Source organism: Rhinolophus hipposideros (assembly GCF_964194185.1).
Source record: "Rhinolophus hipposideros genome assembly, chromosome: 3".
Lineage (NCBI taxonomy): Eukaryota > Metazoa > Chordata > Mammalia > Chiroptera > Rhinolophidae > Rhinolophus > Rhinolophus hipposideros.
The window spans coordinates 8,521,629-8,540,587 of record NC_138049.1 but is presented as its reverse complement, the minus strand read 5'-3'; the positions used below and the strand labels follow the sequence as shown (position 1 = coordinate 8,540,587).

Genomic DNA, 18,959 nt, shown 5'->3' with positions numbered 1-18,959 from the left:
AGGGACCGCATATTGAGAACCACCAGTCAGGGATCTTTACTGCCCTGGTCATTCACTGGGTGCCGGTGACTTCTTATTGTTCCCAGGTGGTTTCTCGTCAGCAGTGACGTTGGATAACTGCTGTAGGGTCAGGACAGGCCTATGTTGGTCCTGCCTAGCCCCACCCACACGGATGGGTCTCCAAGACTGGGGTAAGAGAGACAAGCCAGAGGCATTGGAAGGGACGTGCCCTGGCCCAGGTGGGCTGCAGAGAGCCGTCTGGACCCCGCGTCCCTGCGTCCCTCTATTGTGGCGTCTTGCCCTTACACTGCTTGCTCTCAGTATGTAGGGGCACAGTTTCCATCAGATAAATTTGCAACTGTTATACAGACTTGTTAAAAACCTGGAAGTGTGTTTGTTTCTAGGTCTTGCCACAGAGCTCCCAGTTGGGTGGCGGTCACTTGGGCAGGGAATTCAGGGTCTCCCATCTCTTTCCGGTCTCTCCACAGTGTTGGCCTAGGAGCAAATACCTCCACAGTGTGTGCTCCCCAACTCAGCCCTAGACTGCTTACGCAATTTGTAATGGGACTTAGGTAATTTTTATAATGCAAGGAGTTTAGAGCCCACAGATGGGACACTCCTGAGTCCAGTCATCCGTCACTGAAATTCCTACCTGTTTAGAAGAAACGTTGATTGGGCTATGACTCAGGGAAAGACAGACACATCCAGTAACAACTGTCATGACAAAAAAACCAGGCCTCTGAGCCCTGCACCCGTGTTTTTCTTGTCTCCCCTTACTGTGTTCCCATGGGAACGATTCTAAAAACAGCTGCAGCTTATCCCTGAAGCCGGGAGATTTCTCGAGATGCCTGACGGACTGATAAGGAAGGAGCAGCCCCCTCTCCTGGGTTTCAGGCCTCGGGGATCTCTCAGAGGGTGGCTGAGAGGAACAGAGGCCTGATTTCTGCAGGCACCATCCTTGTCAATTCAGAGAAAAGACAGGAGCTGACTTGCCATAAAGTGCAGGACGGAGGAGTCGTCTCAGAACTCCGGGGCTGTGAATGTTTTTGGAATTAAGCATCTCATTTCCTCAGCCAGCTATTGACGGCCATGGGGAAAAAGCGAACAGAATAAACACCCCAGGAAAATGAAGGCGTTTTGCTTGAGCCTGTCTTCCAAACTCCCAGAATATCTTAGACCGAAAGGGTTTGGGACTTATTTGTAGAGTCACTTGGATAGACAAACCTAATTCCAGTAGTTTCTAAATCTATTGCTGAGAAACCAGTTTTCTGGATGGGTACTTTCCTCATGTATGAAGAGTGTCACACACATGCATTACCTACCGTGTGAAGAGCTGCAAAATAACACTTGATAGGTAGTCCTAATAACGATGCCTGATTGTATGGACGAACCTAGGGACACAGCTTTTATAATGCTCAACAACAAGCAAACCTAAGCAGTACAGTTGAAGAAGCTTTTTAATCTTGAGATAATTTTGGACATACAGCAATGTTGCAAGAGCAGTAGAGAGCACTGCCACGTGTCCTCTAGCCAGATTCACCAAACGTCACCATCTTGCCACCCACCCATATGCTATTGTTTACTTTCTGGACCACTCGAAGGGAGGTTACATACAGTGTCTCTTTAGTTCTTACTACGTTAGAACGTTTCTCCTAGGAGCAAATACCTTCTCTTACATCTCCACGGTGCAGGTCCACATTCAGGAAATGTGACATGGACACATTACCTTACTCTGATCTGCACTCCGTGTTCTAGATGTATCCATTGTCTCAGTAACGTCCATCATGGCACTTGGCCCCGGCTCCCGGGTCCAGGCCAGGATCACGTCCCATGTTTAGCTGTCATAGCTCTAGTCCCCTTTAATCTGAGTCAGTGCCTCTGCCTGTCTGTCTCTTGTGACATTGACATTTCTGGAGAATGCTGGCCTTTTTTTCCTTTAAATTGAATGTGCCTCATCGTGGTGCTTCCTGGTCTTGCATTACGATTGGAGTCGGCATGGATCGCTGATGCCATGTCCTTCAGCGTACGTCCCAGCTGGAGGCCACGATGTCCCGCTGCCCCTCATTAGTGATGGTAGTTTTCATGACCTGGACAAGTGCTAATGTTTCTTCACTTACAGTTAATGTGTTTCCCTTTTCAACTCATAAGCAATCTGTGGGAGACTCTTTGACACTTGTTCCTCATCAAACTCTCCCCTAACATTTTTTCATCAACAGAAGATTTTTGCTGAACAATTCTTTACTATAATGGTTGTAAAATGGTGATTTTCTACCACTCCTTCCACATCTGTCAGTTGGTGTTCTGCTGTGAGGAAGAGCCCTCCCTTCTGCCCAGTTTACCTGCCCACCCACCCAGCCATCTACCCATCCACCTGCCCACCCATCCACCTGCCCACCCATCCACCTGCCCACCCACCCAGCCATCTACCCATCCACCTGCCCACCCATCCACCTGCCCACCCACCCAGCCATCTACCCATCCACCTGCCCACCCACCCACCTGCCCACCCACTCAGCCATCTACCCATCCACCTGCCCACCCATCCACCTGCCCACCCACCCAGCCATCTACCCATCCACCTGCCCACCCATCCACCTGCCCACCCACCCACCTGTCCACCCACCCAGCTATCTACCCATCCACCCACCCACCCATCCACCTGCCCACCCATCCACCTGCCCACCCATCCACCTGCCCACCCACCCAGCCATCTACCCATCCACCTGCCCACCCATCCACCTGCCCACCCACCCACCTGTCCACCCACCCAGCTATCTACCCATCCACCCACCCACCCATCCACCTGCCCACCCATCCACCTGCCCACCCATCCACCTGCCCACCCACCCAGCCATCTACCCATCCACCTGCCCACCCATCCACCTGCCCACCCACCCAGCCATCTACCCATCCACCTGCCCACCCATCCACCTGCCCACCCACCCAGCTATCTACCCATCCACCCGCCCACCCATCCACCTGCCCACCCACCCACCTGTCCACCCACCTAGCTATCTACCCATCCACCCACCCACCCATCCACCTGCCACCCACCCACCTGTCCACCTACCCAGCTATCTACCCATCCACCTGCCCACCCATCCACCTGCCCACCCACCCACCTGTCCACCCACCCAGCTATCTACCCATCCACCCACCCACCCATCCACCTGCCACCCACCCACCTGTCCACCCACCCAGCTATCTACCCAGCCACCTGCCCACCCACCCACCTGCCCACCCACCCAGCCATCTACCCATCCACCTGCCCACCCATCCACCTGCCCACCCACCCAGCCATCTACCCATCCACCTGCCCACCCATCCACCTGCCCACCCACCCTCCTGCCCACCCACCCAGCCATCTACCCATCCACCTGCCCACCCATCCACCTGCCACCCACCCACCTGTCCACCCACCCAGCCATCTACCCATCCACCTGCCCACCCATCCACCTGCCCACCCACCCAGCCATCTACCCATCCACCTGCCCACCTGCCCACCCACCCAGCCATCTACCCATCCACGTGCCCACCCATCCACCTGCCCACCCACCCAGCCATCTACCCATCCACCTGCCCACCCATCCACCTGCCCACCCACCCTCCTGCCCACCCACCCAGCCATCTACCCATTCACCTGGCCACCCATCCACCTGCCCACCCACCCAGCCATCTACCCATTCACCTGCCCACCCATCCACCTGCCCACCCACCCAGCCATCTACCCATCCACCTGCCCACCCACCCTCCTGCCCACCCACCCAGCCATCTACCCATTCACCTGCCCACCCATCCACCTGCCCACCCACCCAGCCATCTACCCATCCACCTGCCCACCCATCCACCTGCCCACCCACCCAGCCATCTACCCATCCACCTGCCCACCCATCCACCTGCCCACCCACCCTCCTGCCCACCCACCCAGCCATCTACCCATCCACCTGCCCACCCACCCACCTGCCCACCCACCCAGCCATCTACCCATCCACCTGCCCACCCACCCACCTGCCCACCCACCCAGCCATCTACCCATCCACCTGCCCACCCATCCACCTGCCCACCCACCCAGCCATCTACCCATCCACCTGCCCACCCATCCACCTGCCCACCCATCCACCTGCCCACCCACCCAGCCATCTACCCATCCACCTGCCCACTCATCCACCTGCCCACCCACCCAGCTATCTACCCATCCACCTGCCCACCCACCCACCTGCCCACCCACCCAGCCATCTACCCATCCACCTGCCCACCCATCCACCTGCCCACCCACCCAGCCATCTACCCATCCACCTGCCCACCCATCCACCTGCCCACCCACCCTCCTGCCCACCCACCCAGCCATCTACCCATTCACCTGCCCACCCATCCACCTGCCACCCACCCACCTGTCCACCCACCCAGCCATCTACCCATCCACCTGCCCACCCATCCACCTGCCCACCCACCCACCTGTCCACCCACCCAGCTATCTACCCATCCACCTGCCCACCCACCCACCTGCCCACCCACCCAGCCATCTACCCATCCACCTGCCCACCCATCCACCTGCCCACCCACCCACCTGTCCACCCACCCAGCCATCTACCCATCCACCCACCCACCCATCCACCTGCCACCCACCCACCTGTCCACCCACCCAGCCATCTACCCATCCACCTGCCCACCCATCCACCTGCCACCCACCCACCTGTCCACTCACCTGCCCACCCATCCACCTGCCCAGCCATCCACCTGCCCACACATCCATCTGCCCACTCACCCACCCAGCCATCTACCCACCCACCTGCCCATCTATCCACCTGACCACTCATCCATCTATCCACACACCCACCACCACACCCAGCCAGCTCTTATCTGTGTAGAGTCATGGATTCTCATTTTATTCTTCAGGTTACAGTCCATTACTGTCCTTATGTAGATTAATGCTGAGATTGTCCCAGATTTGTCCAGAAAGAGCCCCTTCAAGCTGGCTCCAATAACAATACATAGTTTCAAGTTTGTTTTGTAGACTCCCAGTGTTTAACAGGTAGTTGTAAAAAATAAGGCAAATTAGTCTGCAGGGAGTTCTAGCTCAGGTTTTAGGGGCCGTGGAGGCCCCGTTGTTGCAGGGGAGGCTGGGAAATGGTCTCTTTCCCATTGGCTTAGCTGCACCTCTCAGCACAGAAGGGTTTGCAGGTCTAATGGGGGCCCCTTGTCTTACCAGGAGTTCCTCTCCTGTCTGTGGAAGAATTCCTGTGGCGTGGTCCATGCTACAGTTAGGACTGCGCTGCAGCAGAGCCAGACTCCGACTTCCGGACCTGAGTTCAGGCCTGGCCTTTGTGAGCTAGGAGGGACCACGGAGGGGGCCATGGAGGGGGCCATGGAAGGGGCTGGCACTGGGCAGGGCTGGCAGTGAGGGGAGAGTGGGAAAACCATCACTGCCTGGGATCGCAGAGCAGGAGGAATCACTGGTGTTATTTCTCTTTGCTTTAGGTTGGTTCCCATCATCTGAGACTCAACAGAGGCCTGGAAGCCAACGCCCCTGCTTTCGACAGGTAGGGTCTTCTGCCATCATCCTAAGCCTCTCATTCTTAGGGGTCTTACTCCCCTCAGACAGCACCACAAGGGAGGGCCCCAAACCCTACGTCTAAATCTGCGTTTTACTTTGGTCCTTTATGCAAGAAGGGGTTTTCCAAAATGAGATTTTTACCTGCTCTCAAGTATCCCTGAATGTTCAGTAATAAATGCTTAGGTAACAACAATTATTTTATGTTTTCAGTTCCTTCTGCGGTGAAGGTTTCTCCATTTGTCCTGGCTAGTAAGGGAACATCTAAATTATAGGATATGTGTAGCTATTTGTTTTAAAAGTAATGTTTTCCCAGGTTTTAAAAAGTTACCACATAGAAAGAGAAAAAAGTGAGGAGTGACAGTCCTCTAACTCCCATTTGCCACTACTAGAGATTTTACTATTAGTATTTTATGTATCATTCTAGAAAAAAATGCATATACATAGTTCATTTTCTTAAAACACAAATTGGATCATAACACACCTACTGTTGTATAACTTGCTTAAGAAAAGTCACTGCTAACCGGAACTATGAGTAATTTGAACTTGAAATAGTTAATAGCTTCCTAAAATATTTGCTTTTTTTATCTAAATGCTAACTTTTAAAGTCATCTTAGTGAATGTAATAAAAATTCAAACGAACATTTTTTAACTTTTAATCTTTCTACCTGAAGCTTCATTTGGACTTTGAATTTGTTCGCTTCCTTCTTCTTTACCACAGACTGGTAACGCCAGCCCCCCTGACCCCCACATTAGCCCGGTACAAACTGTGGGCTTTCACTGGAAAGACTGGGACCTATTAGTGGAAATGCTCTTGCCTTTTTTTTTAACACTATTGATACATTCTACGCGTGGTGCACATGGAGTCCTTTCCACTGACGTTGGTCAACATTAAATGTCTTAGAAAATAGTAAACATACTATTTTTTGTTCAAAAAATGAAATGCTCCCTGTGCTGACCAGAAGCCAAAGGGAAAGCCATACGGGGCTTGTTTCAAAAACCTTCATGTGTTTATGAGCTTTTAAAAAAAAATTTAGGAACATGTACATAGACTTACAGTTGTTTAAATCCTGTTAGTGTGTAGTGTGTGTGTGTCTATCTGTCTGTGTGTGTATGTATACATACCTGGAAGAATACCTCCTCTCCTTTCTCCCACACACCCCTCCCCTAAATCTGGGGTAAACTCAGTCTCTTCTGTGAATCACCAAACACCTTTCTGAGACCGTAAGTCCTTTTACAGGCAGCCACTGCTTAAAATCGGGGCTTACAGTAAGTTTCTCATTTAATGCTCTCTAACCGTGAAGTTTGACTAGAACTGTGCTCCCTCACATTCCCTGTGGGAGGGGCCCCTGTTCTCATGCTCGTTATTAGCTGTGTCACTTGCATTTGAGAGTAGTGTTTGGAAGTGAGGTCACATGTTTCTCTAATGGACCGTGGTGGGGTTCCATGGGCCCCCCTGAGGAGCAGTGTTGTGTCACCCCCTGGAGGGACGCCCTCAGATCTCTGGGGCATGACGGGGTTCTTAAGAGTTTCTCATTCTTTGATGTGCTTGGTCCAGAGTAAATCCCTCCTCCATCCCCCACGCCAGAACCCCTTTACATAAGTAGTTTTATACACACAGAATACTTGTTTGTCGTCGTCAGTGCTGTACTGGTATCTACGTTACTTGCTGCTGGCCTGCTATCTGCCTGCCACATGTCTGGAGGACGGGGCTGTTTTGAGCAGGCCTTTGCTGTGTCTGCTTGGGGGGATCTTGTCTCACAGCGTCGTTGTTTTGATGAGAGTATTGGCCTCTCCCAGGGGCGGTGCCTGGCTGTCGCCTCTGCGGGACAGACACACTCCATCCACCTCCCGCCCCGCGTGGAGCTGCTTGTGTGTGGACATCAGGAGGGTGTAACTGTTGGTCCCTTAGTTATGCCCTGGACAGGAAGAAGGAAGCTGCCAAATGGAAATCTGACTCCTCAGTGTCCTGACAAAGTCCACAGTTTTCCAAGGAGCTCCATAAAACAGTAACAGATGGGCAGAAAGAGCGGGAAAGAGCCCTAAACGCACAGGGCCGCCAAGGCCAGGTTCAGTCTTACCTGTACTATCCTCGGGGTGGAATCCCAGGCTCTTCCCTGTGGAGCCAGGGAAACGAGTCTTGTCATTTATCCATCACAAGTATATTATTTTTAAATTGAAAGAAAGGAAAGGAAAACCAACTCCCATGCGCCAAATACTTGCCACTGTTACCTTTTCGTCCTCAATTCTTTACCGAAGGAGGATTACCCTTATGGTACGGACAAAGGGACTAGCTCAGAGGGGTGAATGATTTGATCAAGGGTGTTTGGGACTTGCATGGTGAGTAATATTGTCTGTCTCCTAACCTTGGAATTGGGAACCAGTGGAGCTGTAGGCACAGGCATCATCACTTGGAGATCAGACATCAGCCTTGTTTCGGATTGTGACTTGCATGTGTCTTGGACGTGTGGCCACAATGGGCTTCCTCGAATTTCACTCCCACATCAAGGGTGCTCACTCAGTGCTGGCAGCTCAGACATCCCACCAGAGCAGAGCCTGGTTTGGGCCCCGTGTCAGACCTCAGGCCAGGACGCACCTTCTCTGGGCAGGCAGACCCAAAAGAGCCCAGAGGGGCCAGGCCACAAAGGGCCCATTTGTTGGGGCCCCCTCAGCCAAGGCTGCCAACGTGGCACCACTCCCTGGGCAATGCACAGCCTGCTGGCTTGTACGGGCCTGACTTCACCGCTGTCGTTGCGCCCCACATCTCTTATTTGGGTGAAACATAGTGAAATGCGGCGCTTAGATAAAAATTGGACTCTGAGGTGGACAGCTCTCCTACCAGTTTTTCTAGTTTGGAAAAGGACAGACGGTACCAAGTGAAATAGATTCATTTCAGAGATATGCACATTGCATGTATAAGGCTCTGTTAATGAAAGGCCGGGTTAGATGTTCTGGGTTTAATGGGGTGCTTTATAGAAAGTACAGCATGTCCTTCAGGCCCGCTAGAAGTCGGACGTGCTGTTTATTCTTGGCTGAGCCTTCCAGGAGAACGGCTCATCCTGGACCTTAGAGCCCAGCAGGTCCTTCCACACAGGCTCTCCTTGGGGGGGGGGCAGTCAGTCTGTGTCGTGGTGACATGGGGTCACGGTGCTTCCCTGCTCTGTTGCAGGCATATGGTGCTTCTGAAGGAGCAGTATGGGAAGCAAGTGGTTGTAAACCTGCTGGGGAGCAGAGGTGGAGAGGAGGTGCTCAACAGAGCCTTCAAGGTAAGTAACTACAGCCTCTAGCTGGTTTCTCCACATGGGAGTGGGGTGGGGTACACGGGGAGGCTAGCGGCCCTGCCCAGAGTGGGGGACTGGAAACAACAACGCAGCTCTCACCATGTTTGGGAGGTTTGTTCCCCACCAGAGTTCCATCATTAGGTGATTTGGGATCCTGATGGGTGACGTTTAATTTTTATAAACTGACGTCTGGGATAATTTGCTCAAAGTCAAAAGAGAGCATCTCCTGCCTCCAGCTGCATTTCCTCCAGGGCTCCCCACTGGAGCCTTGGGGACTCGGCAGCTGGGCCTGTCGCTAGCTCTCTTGGATGGACACACACACACATGCATGCACACACATTCACCCCGCGCACATGTATGTTTGGGCTTTGCCCCACGCACCCCTGACCTGCTCAGGGAGCCCGAGCTCCCCCTTCCTTGGTTTGGCTCAGCTACTGGCCGCAGCTCCTGGCTCGGTCTCACCAACACCCACGGGACACGTGTGCCTGGAGTGGCCCTTCTCGGCTTAAAGCAGGGAGTCTTCCATGGTCTCCCCCTGCTACCCTGGAGCCTTTAAACCTTCCAGCCTTGTTTGGGCTGCCCCTGAAAGCTGCGTCTTGTGCCCGGCTGCCCGTGGGCTGCCCGTGGCTTCCCTTCGCAGGGGCAGCAAGGTGCAGGGAGAAACCCGGGGTGGGGAGGAAGCAGAGCAGAAGGCTCCCTCTCCTGCCCCCGGCTCTCCCTGTTCCCAGAGCTCCCGTAGTCAGTCCACTATGTGAAAAGCTCCAGGTTGGGCTGTGGGCGCCTCCAAGTCCTTTCCTGTCACCCGTGGTCCCCAATTGATGGACAAAAGTCCTCTGGTTGTTCACAGTCGAGGAAGCCCCGATGGAGAGAGTTGGAATTAATAGGTCACCACTGGGAAGGTATTTGCTGCCTTCTTGACCCCTGAGCCCTGGCTGGTGGCCGATGAATCCAGCTGGGTGCTCATTTCTCTCTGTTTAGGCGAGCCATGGGCTTAGAGCAGACATTCTGGTTGCCAGTTTCATTTGGCCAGACCTGCCTTTCCTGTTTGGTTTGTTGCTACTAGCAACAAATTTGAGAAGTAGCTCTCCTCCACCCATCTTGGCAGCAACGTTGGCAGCTTATTTTAAGGAAGAAGAAGGGAAAAAAGGAAGAAGAGGAACCCAAGAATCGCTTTCCCTTTTATGCCTTGAGTTATAGGGAAAGGATGTCCTGAGCCGCCCATCAGCCGTGGAAGTACTTCCTGTGCTGACAGGCTCTTTTGTCACAAGAGGGGCAAGAGATGGCAGCAGTCCCAGGGCCCGAGTCGGGAGGGCAGGCTCCCGGGCAGGTAGGAGGTAGGAGCCTGAGCCCACCGGCAGGAGGCCTCCCCGAGGTACCCACGGAGCCCCGGCTCCCTCAGTCCATCAGCTCTGCAATGCTGCGGTCCGTGCCCCTGCCGCTGGCCTGCGCCCGGCAGGTATCAGGCCACAAGGGACAGGGCGCTTGCTCCAGAACAGAGAGCCGCGAAACACACACTGTTCGGTTCAGCTGGCTGTTTTCATAGCAAGACTTTCTTGAGGATGGCAGCTGTGTTGATTTGCATTCTGGCCCATGGTGGACGGGCGCTTGGAGTCACATGGACCAGATGGCCATGGCCTGAAGTCCTTCCAGTCCTTTAAAGTCCTTAGACTCTCGGGACAAGTCTGACCGGAAGCCCTGTGGGTGGGGTCGGGGGGGGGTGGGGAGGCCTGAGGCCGGGGCCCCTAGCAAGGCAGCCAGTCCATCCTTTACCAGGGAGCTCTCTGGTGACATCGCTGAGGAGTAGCTGCTGAGGGGCCTCGTGTGCAAGGGAGGCCTGTGGGAGACCCAGCCCCTTGAGAGCACGCCCACCTGGAGGCTTGTGCTTGTCTGGGTGGGGCTGGTTACCAGGACAACAGGGAGCTGGATTATGAGCTCCTAGCCTGCTACACTGCCCTGGGCCTGAGGGCCTGTGGCACTCGGGTGCCTGAAGAACAGAGTGGTCCTTCCCTCACCGGTGCCCTCGGAGAGCCCTGCAGAGTGTGATGTCGGGGCAGGGCTGTGGGCTGCCCCCGGGAGCCTCGCCCGCCGTGGGGGAGCCTCTGCCCTTCCGTAGGCAAGATGCTCTTTGTGGCTTTGTCCCTGGGTCTTGGCTCTGTGCTTCCCTTTCTGGGTCAGGGCTGATAAACTGCTTGGCCCACCACAAGCCGTGAAGCCAAGCCGTGAAGCTAACCCGCGTGCTCTAGTTAGTGATGGATGGGTTTAGCCACTCACATTCCAGCCGTGAGAGGAGGTCTGCAGTCATCGTCCTTCCCTCCGTCCCTGCCACCCTCTTCCTTTCCCCTTTCAGAAGTTGCTCTGGGCTTCTTGCCACGCCGGTGACACGCCTATGATAAACTTTGACTTCCATCAGTTTGCCAAAGGTGGGAAGCTAGAGAAATTGGAGAATCTATTGAGGCCCCAGTTAAAGCTTCACTGGGATGATTTTGACGTGTTCACCAAGGGCGAGAATGTAAGTCCACGGTGAGTCTCCTCTGTGTCTTTGTCTTTGTGCCCCGCGAGCTCGTGGAGAGGTGGGGGCTCCCTTGGGATGTGTGCTTTCCCTTGCAAGGAGCTATGCTTGCAGTTTCCTGGGCCACAGGCTCAGCAGTGTTGGAGATCTGGGATCCCAACCTCTCCTTTCCCTTCCTGCAACCAGAACGTGCTTTTCAGTTTTGCGAGTAGATAGTAAAGCATAATGAATTTACTAATAAAGGGGACTCCATTAAAATGTGGAGCCCCGGTAACCTTATAACTTGTCCAAACTAATGAAAACCCTTGAGGGAGAAGGGGGACAGCTAGCATAATCCCAGTTGCCCAAGAAAACTGGGATCTGGATTTCCGTGCTCAGAGAGGGGAAAAAGGAAGTTCAGTTTCTCAAATCACAATACAGTCGATCCTCATGGTTCACAGATTCTGTATTTGCCAATTTGCCCACTTGCTAAAATTTATTTCTAATCCCTGAATCCACGCTCATGGCATATTCACAGACGTGCTCAGAACAGTGAAAAGTCTGAGTCGCCCAATCTGCGTGCTCCCCGCCGAGCAGAACACGGCGAGGCTCTGCCTTCTGGTTTCAGCTGTCATGCTATAAACAAGTGTCCTTTTGGCCATGTTGTTAGGGCCACATTTTCACATTTTTGTGCATTTTGTTGGTGATTTCACTGTTTCAAATGGCTTCCAAATGGTAAGTGCTGTCAGCACTCACAAGAAGGATGTGACTTGCCTGACAGAGGAAGGAAATGTGTGTGTGTTAAGTACCTTCCATCAGGTATAAGAGTGCTGTTGGCCAAGAGTTCAATGTGAACGAATGAACAGTGTGTATTAAATAAGGTGTCTTTAAACAGAAACACACATAAAACAGGGTTATATGTTGATGAGTTGATGAGAATTTGTGACCAGAGGCTCACATGGACATAAAGTAACCCAGCATTTCTCCTACCAGCAGGAGATCAGCCTTTGCTCTTTTGCTAATGGTTCAGTTCACAGCAACTTTCTAGAACATGACTACTGTGAATCACGAGAACTGACTGTGTTTACAATGGCCCATGTGCGCAGGCTGCTGAGAAGGTGCTGTGGGGCCTGCCTGCCACCCTGCAGGGCTGGGGTTCATCCGGACGTAAACCGGGGAGGGAGGACGTGAGGGGGATGAGTTTGTTTGGGGGTCTACAGTCACGCATAGGCCACCGTGCTACAGCCACTGCTCCTTTGAACATAACGTAACCGTTTGTGTTTCTGGTGGTTTTCCGAAGTTTTCAGAAAGGCACGCTGCGGATGAACTGTCTCGACTGCCTGGACCGGACCAACGCAGTGCAGAGCTTCATTGCGCTCGAGGTCTGTCCCTCCGCAGCCCTGGGGCCACCTGTCACATCCCAGGCCTTCCGTGGGGCAGGCTGGACTGAGCTCCGTCATCGGCAAGAAGAGGGTGGCATCACTGGGCGGACTTTCCAGCTGTGGGAGGTGGCACGGGCTGTGCAGGCCTCTGGGGAGAGGTTTTCGTGGGTGTCTGGTTTGCCTTTGACCCATCACACTTTTCACACTGTTTGGAATGCATCCCAGACATGGTGGCTCCAGGTGCCAAGTACACCTTGAGGAACAGGTTCCGTGTAAGGGCTCCTGTGAACACAGTGTTGGGCTTAGTGTGCGGCTGGGGAGATGAGGCTGGTTTCGAGGCCTGGGAGGGAGACCTCACTGGGCTCCCAGCTGGGGAAGGGGTAGGGTTCACACCAGTTGCCCTCTCCCCCTGCCTGCTGTCCAGCCCTCTTGTGGTGGGTGGGTGCAGGGAGGTCAGGAGTAAGGGAGTCAGAGGAGGGCTGGGTGGAATGAGCCAGTTAGATAAAATTGGGGGGAGTTGTAGTGGAAGCCCCCATTCTCTGCTGCAAGGATTCCTCGTCCTCTGGAATGGTCCACGATCTGCCGAAGAAGGAACTCCTGGGGATGGCACCTGGTGACGTTTCCCTAGGCTGCTGTGGGGGCGCTTCCGTGTGAGAAGTCAGTGACAACTGGCCCTTACTCTCACCTAGGTCCTTCACCTGCAGCTCGAGAGTCTGGGGCTGAATTCAAAGCCCATCCCTGACCGTTTCGTGGAGTCCTTCAAAGCCATGTGGTCTCTGAATGGGCACAGCCTGAGCAAGATGTTCACAGGCAGCCGAGCCCTGGAGGGGAAGGCCAAGGTAGGGGCAGGCCTCGGGGGGGAGGGTGGGGCCTGCCCGGATCCCTCTCACGGCCCGCGGTCCGGCCCTCGGCAGGTGGGGAAGCTGAAGGATGGGGCCCGGTCCGTGTCTCGCACCATTCAGTCCAACTTCTTTGATGGGGTGAAGCAGGAGGCCATCAAACTGCTGCTGGTTGGGGACGTCTACACCGAGGAGTCTGCAGACAAAGGAAGGATGCTTCTGGACAACACGGCACTGCTGGGTATGGGGCTCCTGCTCCACGTGGAGGGAGTGGAGGGCGGTGCTAGCCAGCTCTTCCCACCCTCTCACGGAACCGCAGATGGTGTGGGGCGTAGGGCAGAGGGGGCAGCTTCCGTGCTCTGCACTCTGGCTGTGGCTTCAGCTCGACCAATTGACATAAGCAGCATGTAGCTGTGTTTCGTATTCTTTTATGAGATGGTCAGGCACATGGGGCCACAAGAGGAAGCAGGAAAGAGGCTCAGGGAAAAAGCAAAGATTTTTATGCTCACAGGTCCTAGAGATGGTGGGTCGGGGGTGCAGGGGGGGCATACAGGACCACATGCAAAAACCCCAGGGTGGTCAGGAGGCAGAAGGCAGGAGCCAGGGGACCACTCAGGCCAGGGCCTCTACCGGGGTTTCCAAGGGAAAGGACGGGTAGTGTGAACAGTTTAGGGTTGGTCAGTTTGAATAGTTCGATGGGCTTTGGGCTACGGGGCGGGCTCTAGTTGACTGGTACCTGGTACTAGGGTGATGGAGGCAGAGGAATGTTGCCTCCAGGGTGTGTTGGCCAGACAGAGGAGACATGAGCCTGGATTGGTTAGTTTTCATAGCATACGCCTCCTCTTGGCTTCTTTACAATATATGGAAACAACCTAAGTATCTGTGATGTGTATGGAGTACTACTCAGCCATACGAAAGATGAAATATTGCCATTTGCAACAACATGGATGGCTCTCGAGGTTATTATTGTGCTAAGTGAAATAAGTCAGATGGAAAAGGACAAAAACCATACGACTTCACTCATATGGAATAAAAAATAACAAATGAATGAACAAAACCAAAACCAAAGAAACTCATAGGCAACAGAGTGGTAGTTACCAGAGGGGAAGGTGCAGAAGGGAAAAATTGGTAAAGGGGGTCAATTGTATAGCGATGGATGGAAACTAGAATTCGGTGTTGAGCACACAGTAATGCATACTGATATTGAATTATAGTATTGTATACTGGAAACTTCTATGTTATTAGCCAATGTTACCTTAATAAAAGAATAATTTAAAAAAGAAAAAAGAATTGCTGCCCAGGAGGGGCAGCATCTCCCCAGCCAGAAAGGTTCTTTAAGAAGTCAAACATCCTAATATATAGAAAATAAAAATATATATACAGAGCCAGCTGTCACTGTATTTCCTAGGAGTCTGTGCTTTCTGGCCTCGGGTGGGAACCCATTCTTGTACTTTCTTAGTTTGGACTGTTCTTCCAAGCTGAGAGGAAAGGAGAAATAGAATCTGTGCACGACTCTAAAAGTGTCGGTTTCTTTGCGTGCCGACACTTGTTCTCACCCCGAATGGGTTCTTGGTCCCAGTACCAGGTGTCTTTAGTTCCAATAAGTCTCCGTGAGGATGATGTCCTGTTTCTGTTTTGACCCTAGGACCCTGTAGAAGTAGAGGGGGAAGGAGGACATCTTCTCTTGGGGACAAGACTGTCATGATTCTGTCAATAGTTAGAAGCTTCTTTTTTAGTTGAGGTATAATTGACATATTAGTTTCAGGTGTACAGCATAGTGATTAGATGTTTGTATACGTATATTGGGAAAAGATCACCATAAGTCTTATTAACATCCATCACCATACAAAAAAATGTTCTTATGAGAACTTTTAAGACTTACTCCCTTAGCAACTTTCAAATATACAATATAGTGTTGTTAATTGTAGTCACCAAGCTGTACATTATATCCCCAGGACTTAGTTATTTTATAACTGGATGTTTGTACCTTTGACTCTCCCTTCACCCATCTACCCCACCCCCACCCCTCACCTCTGGCAACCACCAATCTGTTCTCTGTATCTGTGAGTTTCTGGGGGGTGTTTGGTTTTGTTTAGATTCCCTATATAAGTGAGCTAGGGTTTCTTTGGGAAATTTTTAATGGCGTCTCGTCTCCTAGAGCCTGTACAAATTATAGGGCTCATAGCAAAGTAAGGGAGACCCAGTATTTTCCCTTACAAGAATTCAAGTTTTGTTTTAGAAGTTTTTGTTGTTTTCAAAAACTTAATTCGCCCATGTTTAAAATGGTTTCACAGCGCTTTTCCTACTTCCATTCTTCCGGGGGCTGGGGGGAGGGGCTCTTACTTGGCCCCTAATAGCCGAGGTGATATTTGTGGCTCCCTGGAAATAAGGGTGGTCCAGTAAAAGCTGAAGGAGCTCCAAGTAGTATAGTGAGTCTCATTGGGTAGCAAGGAAGATATGACTTACATTTGAGTTAAGTCGCTAGCTTAAAAAATGGAATATATTTTGGATATGTAGAGGATGGGTGGACATGGTTCCGAGTAATGATTTTTCAAAGGCTTGAGTCTGAGGTAAAACTAAACATTTCAGGCATGTGGGATGGAAGGGGGAAGTGCACAGATAGGCATAACGTGTTCAAAGTGTCGTAAACATATTTAAAACACGGTAAGCTGCAGGGTCCCCTTGCTGACATCCCCCCTGGGTCACTGAGTGAATGCTGAGGATGAGGTTTCAGTGCCCTGATGTTGCAGCCTCTGTGGCTCTGGTTTGGGGGAGGGTACAGGGAGACTACCTGGTTCTGGGGTTTTAGGACCCTATGAGGAAAGGGCCATAGGGGAGGGTCCTGGTTGTGGTGATTCTTAGCCTCTGTCTTTATCCCATTGGCCTGTATCTATTGCTGAGAGACCCCATCCATCCATGTTTATGGAGGAGGTGTGGGGTTTCGGATGCAGACAATGTGCCCTTCTTATCCCTCCTCACAGTAACCCCTAGGATCCTGAAAGCTATGTCGGAGCGCCAGGCGGAATTCACAAGTTTCAAGCGGATCCATATTGCCATGGGGACATGGAACGTGAATGGAGGGAAGCAGTTCAGAAGCAACCTCCTGGGTACGGCCGAGCTGGCTGACTGGCTGCTGGACTCGCCCCGGCTTTCCGGAGTTGCCGAACCCCAGGGTGAGTGCAGTCCCTTTGGCAAACACAAACTACCAGTGCCATCGGCCTCCTGGGCAGCAAATGAGCTCTTTGATGCCTTCTCTTTTCCAAATGCTTGGAAGGGTGATCACAGTGTTGGATCGCTCTTTCCTCTTCACATTTAGAGGTTTGCAGTATTAGGCTTGCTCACAAGAACCTTTTTGTGGAGAGGAGGGATTGGCGGCATCTAGAGCCATTACTGTGAGGAGCCAGGCACACGTTTCTCAGTGCCACTGACCTGCCTTTTCCCAAACCAACCATCTAACGATATACATTTGTTTTAACTAGTCACGAAAGAATTTTTGTACCTCTTAAGAATGAAGTAATTCCAAATTCAATAGCTCACTTTCTGTCTTAGATCATGTAAGGTAATATTTAATGGCCTCAGAACTCAGGGTTTGAAGAATAAGTGACGTTTCTCCGCCAGCACTTACCCGGGGACCTTTCTTTTACCGGCTTCCTTGGACTCTGGAAGAGCCTGGTGATCTGGTTCTCGGCCTGTTGACATGCAGGAACCTGTCACTCTCAATAGCTGCCTGGGGCTGTAGGTGCCCACAGCGCATGCCCCAAGGTGGCATGCATAGTCTGTACCTCCCCCTTGCTGTCTTGGGGGGCAGGGTAGCTGGAGTCTGAAGTTCAGGGTCACTGGGATCCTTGATTCTGTGGTCACTACATAGCACGGGCACCGGGGCAGGCCCTGCACGTGGTTAGTGCAGACTGGGTGGAGGAAACTGCCCTCCCCTTTCTCTAAAATGGCTCCTGTCATTTGCCTACGGAAACAGTGGGTGGCCACAGCAAGCTGGCTCTTACTTTGCGGGGGATTTCATTGGGATAGCGGGCTCACCGGGGCTCCCACTAAAATCACATTCAGGAGAGCGAAGCAGATCAGAGAAAGAGTACTTTTTCTTTAAAAAAGAGGCTCTAAGCTAGTTAAGCTTGAGGTGCCAGGTCCCCCTGTGTGGCCAACAGGAAAGGAAGTGGGTGGCCTGGCCTTTCTGCTGGAGTCAGAGACGTAGGGGTGTGACTTGCTGGAGCAGGTGGAACCACACTGGGCTCAATGGCTCAGGCCCACTGAGAGGCAGCCAGAGGCTGCAGGGGTGTATTAAACCCTACACTCCCCCGTTACAGGGAGCACCGCGGAGGGAACGGGTGGAGCGTCACCTCTCGGCTCACGGTGCTTCCTGGAAACCAGGCTTTTCTGGAGCACGTTTCATCAGGGCAGTAATAGCCACCTTGAGTTGGGCTGGGTTTTCCCATCTCTGGCCACCAAGTGACAGTCCCCTGGGCAGGACCATATCAGTCAGTCATTAACCAGGGAAGGCTGGGACCAGCACTGTGGAAAGGACATGTGGGACGCAAGTCTGAGACAGCGCTGCCCCCAAGCAACTTAGGCTCTGGCTGGGGAGATGGGTCTGATGTACCTGAAAGTTATCCGGAAGGAAGAGGGACCAATGGGATCGCGCTCTTACTACACGCCGGGCGTCAGGTGGGGTGGGGACTTTGCATGAGGCATCTGATTGACACTTCATGACCACCCTGTGAGATGGCAGTTACTGTCCCTTTCACAAAGAAAGAAACTGGCTTGGAGAGGTCAGTCACATGCCCCAGGGTGTAGATGGGGAAAGGCTGCGTGCACGGTGGGAGCAGAGGGGAGGCGGGGACGCGTGGAGCTCTGCCCAGTGGTGTGGACGACTCCCCGGCAGTGGGACACCTGGGCCCACAGGCAGACACGGCGCTGCACAGGTCGGCGAGGGCAGGCCTTGGTGAGTCACCTCCCTCATTTCCTGCCTTGTCCCCCAGATGATAGCAGCCCAGCTGATATATTTGCCGTGGGGTTTGAAGAGATGGTGGAACTGAGTGCGGGGAATATCGTCAATGCCAGGTAAGCGCCTGGGCACCAGGGGTGCAGCAGGGTGACGTGAAACCCACCGAGGGTTTCCCGAGCCAGACGCCTGGCCTGGAGCAGGGCCCCTGCACAGTCCGGCGTCTGAATCCGCTGACCTGTGCCCCTTGATGTGTGGGGCCCTCTGACTGCACTCCCTCATACTCACACGTGTACATGTCCCTGATCCTCCTCCTCTGTTAATTAAGGAAATTGAAGGAAGGGCGGGTTGCCCGGTATGTTCTGCCTGGGACACGCGTGCAGGCTGAGTGGTGCTGTGAGCTTGGAGGGCGCGGGCGGAGGGTGGGCTGGAGGTGGCTGACACCTTTCTTGGGGAGAAGTGAG

At 53.0% G+C, this 18,959-nt stretch overlaps 1 protein-coding gene across 6 annotated transcripts in view; it reads left to right on the top strand.

The window, feature by feature from the left end:
• Window positions 1-18,959, top strand: part of SYNJ2 (synaptojanin 2) — a 95,776-nt gene that overhangs the window by 52,829 nt on the left and 23,988 nt on the right. For all 6 annotated transcript variants that reach the window (XM_081031197.1, XM_081031196.1, XM_081031201.1 and 3 more), the window contains 8 exons: window positions 5,479-5,540; window positions 8,721-8,817; window positions 11,180-11,352; window positions 12,621-12,702; window positions 13,392-13,541; window positions 13,617-13,782; window positions 16,523-16,714; window positions 18,533-18,614. In XM_081031197.1, the coding sequence (XP_080887323.1) occupies window positions 5,479-5,540; window positions 8,721-8,817; window positions 11,180-11,352; window positions 12,621-12,702; window positions 13,392-13,541; window positions 13,617-13,782; window positions 16,523-16,714; window positions 18,533-18,614 (1,004 nt within the window). The remainder of the gene's footprint in view (window positions 1-5,478; window positions 5,541-8,720; window positions 8,818-11,179; window positions 11,353-12,620; window positions 12,703-13,391; window positions 13,542-13,616; window positions 13,783-16,522; window positions 16,715-18,532; window positions 18,615-18,959) is intronic.